The sequence below is a fragment of the Brassica napus genome, chromosome A2, assembly GCF_020379485.1.
Source record: "Brassica napus cultivar Da-Ae chromosome A2, Da-Ae, whole genome shotgun sequence".
In the NCBI taxonomy this organism is placed as follows: domain Eukaryota; kingdom Viridiplantae; phylum Streptophyta; class Magnoliopsida; order Brassicales; family Brassicaceae; genus Brassica; species Brassica napus.
Window position 1 is genome coordinate 13,909,833 of NC_063435.1, and position 11,439 is coordinate 13,921,271.

The window sequence follows — 11,439 nt, forward strand, 5'->3', positions numbered from 1 at the left end:
TGCCATCTCTGTCCCGCCCATGTGAATCTGATCCCTGACGATTCCAGCTCTTCCATTCCACAAGCGGAGAGCATATCCCCAAAAGGCTTAAAGGAAGATTCCGGTCTCTGCGGACCACCTATCTTTTCATCGTTACTTAGGATCTCATTGAAGTCTCCTATCAAACACCACTTTTCTCTTCTTCTGACTCCTATCCTACTAATTCTTTCCCATACAATCTCTTTCCCCTCTGATGCCGGTTCTCCATATATACAAGAGAGAAAAAAACTGACTTCACCATAATGAACCTTCATATCGATCAGATTCTTATCCGCATACTTAATATCTAGCTTGATGTCGCTTTTCCAAAATAATGCCAAGCCTCCACTCAAGCCCCTCGGGTTAATTGTAAAAACTCTATCATAACCAAGCCACTGCTGCAAATCCACTAAAACATCTCTACAATTCTTTGTCTCCATCAAGAACATGATCTCCGGAAAATGTGTTTGACGTATTTCCCGGAGCCGCTGAATTGTCAGGTCTTGAGTACGCCCCAAGCCCTGGCAATTCCAACTGAATATGCTCATTACAAATTGGGCGATCCCTCCCTTGGGATCACCTTTGGGGTTTTAGACTTCGCCGAAACTAAAAGCTCCCCAACTTCAGTCTCTACCTTCCTCTTCTTGCTCCCTTCTACTCTCTTCCCAGCCGCTTTATCCCACAGAAACCCTTCCTCCTTCTCCGCAGCCAACAAAGGTCTAGGCTTTCTTCTTGATTTAGGAGGGCGCCTGCGGTGGTATGTTCTCTTCATAGTCCCGGACGAAGCACATGGTTCCGAGAAACCAGTGCTAAATACCGTAGAACCATCAGAAGAACCCATAAAGTTGCCTCCAAAGATTGCATCTTCACTGTCCACCATCGATATGTTTCCTGCATTCCATCTCCCTGCAGTGCCAGCTCTGATAGCAGAAGCCATTAATTTCTCCTGTTGAGCTCCGCCCGACTTCAGCATATTAGCTTCCTCATACGAGAAAACGTGCCCTTTGCCTTTGTTAAAGTCCTGAGACATAGTTGGGGGTGCCTCCAGCCTTAACACAGTCCGCTGCAGAAAGGGGTCTTGTTCTACCGCTGCAACCGAGCTTCTCACTCTGTCCTCCCTAACCACTCTATCTTCATCAGTGGCCAACCTCAGATATTGTCTCATCTCGTCCAGCACCTCTTTCACAATTTTTGGCCTTCCCGTGATTGGATTAATCCCTACCTGATCTTCTTTAAGCACACCAAAAAGGGGATCATCTTCTTCCAAGACAGTTCTCTTTAGTTCCAACTCCTTTGAGATCCTCTGACGCCTTACTAGAGCTTCATCTTTCCTTCTCTTCACTACCAGAGGGCAAATGCTTTGCTCATGGTTTAACCTTTGACAAGTGAAGCACCGCTTCTGAATCCTCTCATAGTTGTAGTGAATAGTCACCGGTTTCGCTCCTTTGATATTGACTACCCTTGACATCCTCAAAGGATTCGCCACATTAAATTTCACCATAACCCTTTCATAAGGTTGAGTTTGTGGTTTCTGAGGGTCGAAAATCACCTCTTTAACTTCTCCTACCAGATCTCCCAGCGCCATGATAGCTTCTTTTGTATAATAGTTCATGGGAATGTTACTTATACGAATCCACAGGGGAATAAACTGCAGATAATCCTCCGGAGGCTCTTCCACCCACCTTTCTATCACCAGCGCCCATTCATTGAACGTATGAACACCTTTCTCCAAAACGTCCATTAGATCGTGCTCCTGGTCAAAAAAGAACTGAAACCGCTCCTGAGACAGAGCAACTCCTCGACATTTGCCTTCTTTTTGCCATTTTCCAGGCATCCGCCAAATCAGAGTTGACATCTTCTGACATTCCGGATTTAAAATTCTTCCCACTAAACTCAGCTTGTTCTTCTCGTTCGAACAGAAACCCGGAAGATCCGGCATCTCGAACGGTTCTTCTTCTTCTTCCAAAGATAGAGCCATTAAGGCTCTGTCCATAGCCGCCGACATCGATTATAGCGGTTTCACCCTTTCACTCCAACTAATTCCAAGTGATTTCCACCGATTAAACGTCTCCAATCACGCACTGAACTTCCAATAAGAGCCAAGAACCCTAGAACTTATCTTATCTTTTGCTGGAAAGTATGAAAAAGTACCATAAAGTGGTTGCGATGCTTAAAGATAACGTGTTTTTCTTGCTTTTCCTGGGACCCACACTCCACTCACTTATTTCCACTTGAGAGAGAAACTTAAGCCCATTCAGGGACGCTTTTGATGTCAGTTCACTTACCAAAGTTATCTGTTTGTTTCTTTGTTCAGTTATTTTATTTTAGATATAAATATAAAAATTGTTTTAGTATCTTTGGGTTTTGGTTCACTTTCGGTGTTATTTTGGTTCGGTTCCAATTTTTCCGGGTTTAAATTGTATATAAAGAAGGTATGGCTGTGAGAATTTATTGGGCTAAAAACTATTTAAGCCCATTTATAAACCCTATCAGCTGTCTGAACGAAACTCAGATTTTGTCGGGGGAACTCAGCAAAAGACTCAAACGAGCAAAGAAGAATCGGGAGAGAAAGGAAAGTAGGACGTAATGGGGATAGTAGCTGCGATCGGAGTGCTATTGCCATTCCCTTTCTACTGGTGGCTATGGACGAATCCTCAGTCATGGGTCAATCTCTGCGGCCAAGGAAAAGACCCTTCCACGGTAATGGCACGTGTCTCTCACGTGCTCAAGGCTGCCCAACTCCTCTCTCTCTTCTCCGTCGCCTCACTCTCATGGCCTCCTCCTCTCTACTTCTGGCCCCTCATGGCCTTTGGCCAGTTTCTCAACTTCAGGTCCCAATCTCTTGTGTCCTGTTTCTCTCCCATTTTGTTGGATCGAAATCGAATCGAATGTGTAGATATTGATGGAAAGTATGAATCTTTAGTCCACCCATTGGACGCATTTGTGTCTAATCTCTAGTGGGTTTGTTAAAGGTTGTGTCTTTTTCAAGTTTCAGTCATCGTATCTGGTCTGGTCTGGTCTTGTCTCTTATATCGACTGCTTAGATGAAGTTATAGTGTGTTTTCTTAAAAAAAAAAACAAGGTGACATCTTTGCAGGGTATATCAACTGTTAGGTGAAGCTGGAACATATTACGGTGTACGATTCGGGAAGAACATACCTTGGGTTACAGAGTTCCCGTTTGGGGTCATCAGAGATCCACAGTATGTTGGGAGTGTCATGTCTCTGTTGGCTTGCCTCTCTTGGGTTCCATTCCAGTACATTTTCCTCTGGTGTCTCGGTTATGTTTTCATGATGCTAGTCGAGTCAAAGGAGGATTCAAGTGCTCGTGCCAAACCCATCTCCTGATGTCTTGGCATTACACACTAGTTAATAGGGTTTTAACTCCCACGCAAGTCAGGTCTACATTTCTTGTTGTTTTGATTGTTTAATTTTGTAGTTCCACTGACAATGCACCTAGACTTTATACATTTTGTTATCAAAAAGTTATTGGAACAAAAGAATAAGATATGTAATAAACATAAACCAGTAGTGAAAATTTGTAATAAACAAAACCTAAAGCTTTTTTTGTCTGTGGACTCGCTAAGCAATTATTAAGCAAGAATAATACTTATAAAGTTGTTTGGATCCGTTCTGATGAACTCGTTCATGTATAGTAATCATTAAGCAAGAATAATACTTTTGAGGTTGTTACGGTTATCTACTCGTTCATGCAAACAGCGAGTCTCACAAACAACTATCTTATTAGCTGCTTCAGAACATGAATGCATATCCATGGACCAAGAATGTCCAAGAAAGAGAGAATAGTTTGACACTTTGCTGCTTGGTTTCTTATTTAGTTATGTGTTTGCATTTGTTGTCAAACTAGGTATTGGAGATTGCATGAAAACGATTACAATGTTACATTTTCAGTACCCGAAGGGATCATATGATCTACTCTCTCTCTCTCACATATGCCAAGTTCAATCTAAAAAAAAAACACTTAACAGAATTTGAAGCTAAGCTACTTGTCGGTTTGATTCTGTTGGTACAATTTCCCGGTAACAGCTGCTGCTAATGCTGCTGTGAAGTTTGGATCTTTTGTCAAGGAAGACGCCATTTGCTCCACCAAAAGTTTCTGAACTTCTGGAAAATCTACTCTTGATGGGCTTGTCACTTTCTTAGTTTCAGTCAGATCAATGGTAGTCACAGGCTCAGCCAAGCTCCTACTTCTGTTGGCAGCACCAGGAGAACGGTTTAGGCCACTGTTTGAATCGATTTGTGATGGCATTGGATGGTTATGTTCACCCTCATAAGTTGCTACCAACACTGATTGATCCTCCACACTTCTTTGAACCTAAAGACAAAACAAACATAAAATCATAATCAGATTAATATGCCTAAACGCAATTTCTATTGATTTTTTTCCTTAATCTTGATTAGTAGTACCTTCTTTTTGACAGAACAGCTTGGAGCACAAGCACATTTGAAGTAAGCTCTTGGAGATGGATTATCTCTAGTCACTTTCTGTCCATACTTCCTCCATTGATACCCATCTTTCACAACCTATAAGCAAGAACTTCTATGATCAATAAACTATATATATTTTTTGAAGTTTCTATACAGAAGCCTGCAATCACTCCTTTAGTTCCTGATCTTGTTCTTGGTGCTTGTCTAAAAGTATGAATGTTGTCTTTACATAAATGACATTTTTTGAAAAAAAACATTGTTTAAGATTACATATGTTTTTAATTTCAATGTGAAATTTATTAATTTTTATGCAATGTGACTATTATATCATGCGTCTATCTTCTATTGATTAAAATGTTATTAGATAAAAAAATAAATGATGTTTTTTCTAAAATATATATATATATATATATAATATACAATATTTTGTTAATTTGTGTGCACAAATAGAAAAAGTTATTTAAAAAAATGAAATGAGTGATTTTATGAAAAACTTACAAGGGTAGTGTCAGAAGCTTCGGTCTTGTAATAAACCCTTGAGACTTTCTCCTTCACAACAGTCTCTTCTCTTTGCTTCTTACACAGATACTGATCATCCTGATCCGTAGAGCTACTCTCCGATACTCCACCGACCACCGCCGAACTATTTGCGTCATCTCTCGCTGGAGATTTGCGTTTCTTGGGAGGACTGACTTGGTCTCTCTCGGTCTTGTTAACATATTCCATAAGCTGTTCCCTCAATACGTTGTACTTGTCACACATCAAAGTTAGCATCTCTGAGAGCTTCTTGTTCTCAGCATTCATTCGGTTTAATTCATCCACTAAAGCAGTTGTCTGCAAATAATATGTATGTATATTGCATGAATTTAGTAACTAGGTGTATTAACATATCCTTTTTTTTTGTTAAAGTCACTTCTCTAGTTCCTGATCTTGTTCTTTGGTGCTTAGGAATGTTTTTTTTTTAAATAAATGACATTTTTTGAAAAAAATTGTTTAAGACTAACATATCATAAACTTATACGACCTAAAATTTGCTGTTACAATCATATCATGAAGTTACCAGTTTTTGTCAAAATACTAGCAAGTTTTTTTTTCAAGTTTCTAAACTTAAAGTATATCTAAAAATCTTTGTGTGTATACATATATATTTTATTTGTGCCTATGTAAAGATATTTACGTATGCAAAACTATAGATTGTTGCGATCGTATACATGAAAATATATACATGAAAAACGAAAAATAAAAATATATATATACATATACATGTGTTCATAAAAATGAAGTTCTAACAGTTCGAAATCGGATTCTGTCTACAAAGTACTTTGAAAAACCAAGGCTAACGGGACTACTTCAACACTGGTTTGCAGCCCATGATGGGCATATTTAGATTGATTCCCACTATTTTTTATTTATGCATTGTACATAAACATTTTACCTTTAGATGATCAATAAATTTAATATTTCGTAAATAAAAAAATACTAACAGTTTTCATGAATATGTGTTTTAAGTGAACTGAAGATGTAAAGGAACAACAATACAAGAGAAGCATACCGTGGAATCTTCTTCAACTCGCATTCGCGTAACTCCAATAGTGAGATCTAAAGAAGTATCGACCAAAGATGATGGGTACTGGTCCATGGATGTTAAGATTGTACGATGAATCTTCTTGACTCTTGAGTATGTATATGTAAGCTTAGAAAGAACGTTGAGAGATTCGTAGTAAGAGTTCGATCTTATTGACTTCTTTTTTTTCCTTTTCTGGGATTTGTGGAAGAAGGAATGGTTTTAATTCCTATATATATAGAGAAGTATTGATAGGAAACTCGGTGGAAAGAGAGAGCAACATGTGCTCTTTTCATTTTAATGCAATAAACTAATGGTCTTATCATATATTCCTTTTACTTTTAGTCTTTAGACTCTCGACTCGTCTTTCTCGGGTCCACACTCGCACACGTATTTGGTTCAATCCTTTTTTTTTTTTTTCCTCAAGATTTGTTATATTAATTAAAAGACCCAAAGCCAAAATACATAAGTACCCAACACAAGCCACAAAAAACATTGAACTACAAACTGCAAACCTAAACCCAAATACGCTAAACGGGCCCAAAGCCCAAACAACCAAACTCGAGGCCCAAGACCCAAAACGGCTCGGCTACGCAATCATCGAGGAGGCTGAAGGAATGCACGTGTGAAGATCTACGCCATCAGTACGCCACGTGTTTCTCCGCCTCTACCCGATCGTCTCCGCCTCACCGAGCCGCCATGCAAGACCACCAAAACCCTCATTTCACCGGAGCTCATCATACCTTCAAGCCTCCGCCATAACCAGCTTTCTTCTTCACCTTTCTGAACCGATGTCGGAGAGCTCATCGCTCTAGTGAGATCTCATCCGACATCGATCTTCAAACCCTCTACTCTTTCTGGCCGAGAACATCTCCCGCACCCAGAATCTAACATAAAAACCGCTAACCCGAAGCCGGCGACGTAAGGTTGAAGGAACCTTCACCTCCCGGAAGCTTGAGCCGAAGACGGCGAAGTTAAAGGAACTTCCGCCTCTCGGCGACTAAAACCGGCGGCGGCAGAGCTGCCGTAGCCTCCACCTCCTGGAAACGAAACTAACCACTGCGATCTTCTTCACCATACCCTCGACTCTGGCGACCGCGTCTTCCCTCCAGAAACCAGAGACTCCAACGATGGAGGCTGTCCAGAGCTCGGACAAGGCGGAAAACCAGGGAGGAAGTGAAGAGAACCAAGACCGATAGCTTGCCAACGAAAAAGAAGGGCTCCGGCGACGGCACGCACGCTCACGCGTCGGCCGCTCGCCGGACCCTAGATCTACTATCTCTCTCTACTTTCTCTCTCTCAACGTCAACAACAGACTTTTTGTATTTGGTTCAATCCTTATTACCACCATTTGTGTAATATCTAATTATCTATTGCTCTTTTTCTTTGCAAACATCTATGTTCTTTTTTTTTGTATAGTTGGTTGACATTCTTTTTTTCTAACAAACATATTGCATATGATTGGTTCTGCTATCTACTATATAGAATTATAAGATTATTTCCACGTTTTCCTTTGAGATGTTATTATTTTCTTACGTTTCATAATTATCAATGACCAAACTGAAACTAACCCTCCCAAAAAAATCATATTAATATTGCAACAATTTAAACATTTACTATATCAAATCGTAATTGAAAGCATAGTAGGAGAATTCGAATTCTAATCTCTAAGAACATCTCCAAAAAGACTCTCTATTATAGAGTTTTGCAAACTCTATATTTGAAGTTTCAAGGTGTTCTTCTCCAAAAAGAAAACTTCAAATTTAACTTCAAAACTATTTGTAATTTACACTATGCTCCTTATATTTGTCATAATTAATATAAATTCATAAAACTTTATAGATAACTAGCACATATATAAAAATACTATAGTACAAGAAAAAACTACAAGAAAAATAGCACTTTATTACATAAAATTATTTTATTAATGCTCCATTTTCGGTTATACAAAATTTGTTTGGACAATATTTTAGAAGTTTCGGAGAAAATTTACTAGATTATTAGTGTTGATGTAATATTTAAATTTGTATAACAATTATGTCTTCATGTATATATCTTCTTAAAAAAATTATTAAGTTTCTTTTGTAATATTCTTTTTGTCTAAATCTAGTTTTAAAATATTATAAATCTTATTTTGATTTTTTTAAAAAACTTTTATATGTAAAATTTTAATTTATAAAAATAAATTTGAAATATTTAAAATATACAGAAGTTTTAAAGATTAAAACCATGAATGAAAAATACTTAAGAATCATAAATGTAATGTATAATTAATTATAAGGATCAAGATGCAAATAAAAAAATGAAATTTCATATTTGAAGTTTCACTTCCTAAAACTCTAAATTTAAAGTTTTGAAGTTCCTTTTTGGAGAGCCAAAAACTATATATTTGAAATTATAGAGTTTCTTTTGAAGATGCTCTAAACCCGGATGGCAATTATTTTTGAACTACTAAACCACCTTGTATTTGTAACTATAAACAGTTATTTCTGTGAACTATATATATTGAAGATTGAACCCTTTATATATACAACACAAACTATGATATTATTCGCGCAACTAAAACGCTGATTCGTAGAATAAATTTGTTTGTAATGCATCATTCTATTGAATTCCTTAAAATATTTACCAGTTAGCAAGAAAACGTTTTAAAATCATTTTCACAAATTCTATTTTTGGAATGAAACAAAAGAATACATTCTCTGTAAAATATATTCTTTTTATTTCCTATTATAAATGTTCATGAATAAATGGAATAAGGGCTAGTTTCAGTTTTTATTCCATTTTGTCCATCATTCCATTTTTTTTTATATTCTAAAATTTCATTCATTTTTATCTCGTACATTCCATTTAATAACAACCAGATACAACCATGTTTCGTGAAGGCAGGGACTTGGCGGTTTTATTTTTTACTAGTTGGTTTTGCTGTATAAAGGATACAAACTATTTACATTATATGTTTCTGGAAGATAAGAACTTGACGTTTTTATTGGTTAGTTGGTTTAATTATCATGTACTCCCTCCGTTTTTTTATATATGACGTTTTAGAGAAATTTTTTTGTTCCAAATTATTTGACGTTTTCAATTTTCTATGTAAAATTTATTACTAATTAATACTAGATGACCAATGATATTATAGTTTCTATTTTATTATTGGTTAAATTGTGGTTAGGTAAACAATTAATGATATTTTTGTTTAGAAATTAAATGTTTCTTAATCTATGTGCACAATCCTAAAGCGTCATATATAAAAAAACGGAGGGAATAATTAATAAGTCTACGCTTTTTTGAATCTAGAAATCATGATCGTTTCAGTTATTTATGAACCAAGCATGCAAAGCCAGCGAAGATGTAAAATTTTAAAACTTTGATTTATTTCAATGAAAATAAAAGAACAAAGAAATGATAACCTGGTAAAACACTGGACATTCTGTGGTTGAAGTGTATGTGTTGATGTTATTATACTCCTGATTCGAATTTCAAAACATGGTAGAAGAAACGTTAGCTGGTTCCGAAATAAAAGAGATTATGGTCTAAAATCCAAACTCTTCTTAGTTAGTAAAAAAATTGGTTTAGCTATGCTAACACTGTAACATGTTTCTTAACATTTACACCAGAAAAAACAAAAAAAAAACTTTGTAACATGTTATTGACCAAGAAAACATAGTAAGATCTGTTTTTCAACCAGAAAAAAAAACAGTCAACACGAATTCTTAAACAAACTTAAAGCAACAATTCTTAAACAACGTTAAAGCGTGATTCGACACATTTGCTAATATTAATTTTCTAAAAACATGTGCTATTATTTTGTCATGTAATTTAACTAGTTGACCTAAACATTAGACAACAGTTATAATGTCTTTAAAGATAACTAAATACATAAAGTAATGGGTACCAGCGAGTACCCAAACCTATGTATTACATAAAGTAAGACATTGGAGTTAGACCATCTCCTACCCAAACCTATTTTTTTCTCTATAATTTCACAAAAATATAGTAATTTTATTATATGGTAAGTTTTATTCCAATAGTTTACTCTATAACAGAGTTACTGGGATTTCACCTTTTCACTCTATATTTGCAGTGAAAAGGTGAATTTCTCTATTTTTTCTTTTATAATAGAGTAACTCTGTTATAAAGTAAACCACTGGAGCAAAACTTACTCTATAATAGAGTTACTCTGTTTTCTTGGGAATTATAGATGAAAAATAGAGTTACTCTATTTTCACTCCAATGGGTACTCTATGTGTCACTCTATAATAGAGTGAAAAATAGATTTACTCCAAATATAAAGTAACTTATTTATTTTTTGTTCATCACTCTATTTTTTACACTAAAATAGAGTACTATTGGAGCAAACTTCAACTCTATTATAGAGTTATTCTATTTTAGAATAAAAAAATAAAGTAAACTATTGGAGATGGTCTAAGGATATTCCAACTCAATTTCATCTTTTTTTCTAAAATAGAATAAAGATGAACATGGAGCAAAAAATGCTCTAATCCAACTACATTTATTATATTTATGGAGTAATTTATTTTTTGTTTGTTTATTATTTTATTATAAAAAGATAAATGAAATAGGATTAGGGTATTTTTATTCTACAATGGAAGAAAAAAAAATAGAAATTTCTCTGACAACAGTATTATAGAGTGTGCGGAACGTGGTTTATATGTTTCTAGTGCGAGTCACTATTAACAATTGGAGATTCTTCTGACGTAGTAGAATTATTTAATTATGTAAACGTGTGCCTTTCTTCATTTCTTCGGTCAAAGTCAAGCCGACGCGGCTTTTCAAAAACAATTGGACAAATTGACGACTAACTTTATCAAATCTTAGTTTCCTTCTTCCTAAGTTTTCATTTATTAAATCTTTTTTTTTTGAAAATTGGCTTTCAAAATTTATTAAATCTTATGATTCACGAATATCAAATTATAACATATTTACACGTAAGATTAGAAAACCGAAAACATATATTGACATGAAGCATATCCACTATCTCACCTAGAAACTTGACTAAGCTATAGAGGTGGGATCACCGTGGAGCGATCATTTTGGAATTTCTCCAGCATTACAGTGTACATTTTGGTCCTTGATTTTCTTCTTTTTTATTCCTTTCACATATCCACGTAAAAATGTTAATTAAGAAAAACAAAAATCTCACACATTGTAGAACTCATATCTGACTGAATTTTTGCCATTTAAAGAACCAATTTTTAAAAATTTCATTTAACTATAGTTTTAAACTTTTTCGACATTATAGTGTTTTCTTATAACTAGAGTGGCTGAGCCTGAATAATTCTCCAACATATTAATATCAACGAATGTTTAATTCTGAATTTTCTAAGTGAAGCGTTAGACATTATATCATGTCTTCTAGCCAAGCAATAACCACTTAATTCTTAAAAG

The 11,439-nt window shown here is 35.5% G+C and overlaps 3 protein-coding genes across 3 annotated transcripts; 1 reads left to right on the forward strand and 2 right to left on the reverse strand.

Moving 5' to 3' along the window:
* Window positions 1-220: 220 nt before the first annotated feature.
* LOC125586025 lies at window positions 221-2,412 on the reverse strand. The gene has a single exon (XM_048755803.1). It carries the CDS (start codon window positions 2,021-2,023, stop codon window positions 566-568), a length of 1,458 nt encoding a protein of 485 aa, XP_048611760.1. The 5' UTR covers window positions 2,024-2,412; the 3' UTR covers window positions 221-565.
* Window positions 2,413-2,509: 97 nt separating this feature from the next.
* On the forward strand, window positions 2,510-3,589 carry LOC106429686 (phosphatidyl-N-methylethanolamine N-methyltransferase). The gene is made up of 2 exons (XM_013870433.3): window positions 2,510-2,849; window positions 3,116-3,589. The coding sequence occupies exons 1-2, from the start codon at window positions 2,605-2,607 to the stop codon at window positions 3,363-3,365; spliced, it is 495 nt and encodes a 164-aa protein (XP_013725887.1). The 5' UTR covers window positions 2,510-2,604; the 3' UTR covers window positions 3,366-3,589.
* Window positions 3,590-3,869: 280 nt separating this feature from the next.
* LOC106429720 (probable WRKY transcription factor 40) lies at window positions 3,870-6,346 on the reverse strand. The gene is made up of 4 exons (XM_013870472.3): window positions 6,019-6,346; window positions 4,965-5,300; window positions 4,446-4,562; window positions 3,870-4,353 (listed from the first exon to the last, which is right to left on the reverse strand). The coding sequence occupies exons 1-4, from the start codon at window positions 6,103-6,105 to the stop codon at window positions 4,021-4,023; spliced, it is 873 nt and encodes a 290-aa protein (XP_013725926.1). The 5' UTR covers window positions 6,106-6,346; the 3' UTR covers window positions 3,870-4,020.
* Between the last annotated feature and the right edge of the window lie 5,093 nt (window positions 6,347-11,439).

Excerpts from the sequence above, each read along its gene's own strand:
- LOC125586025 (XM_048755803.1), bottom strand. The coding sequence starts at position 2,023 with ATGTCGGCGGCTATGGACAGAGCCTTAATGGCTCTATCTTTGGAAGAA.
- LOC106429686 (XM_013870433.3), top strand. The coding sequence starts at position 2,605 with ATGGGGATAGTAGCTGCGATCGGAGTGCTATTGCCATTCCCTTTCTAC. Across the intron at positions 2,850-3,115 it reads GGCCAGTTTCTCAACTTCAG|GGTATATCAACTGTTAGGTG; the intron begins GTCCCAATCTCT and ends ACATCTTTGCAG.
- LOC106429720 (XM_013870472.3), bottom strand. The coding sequence starts at position 6,105 with ATGGACCAGTACCCATCATCTTTGGTCGATACTTCTTTAGATCTCACT. Across the intron at positions 5,301-6,018 it reads GAGTTGAAGAAGATTCCACG|ACAACTGCTTTAGTGGATGA; the intron begins GTATGCTTCTCT and ends TATTATTTGCAG. Across the intron at positions 4,354-4,445 it reads GCTGTTCTGTCAAAAAGAAG|GTTCAAAGAAGTGTGGAGGA; the intron begins GTACTACTAATC and ends TTTTGTCTTTAG.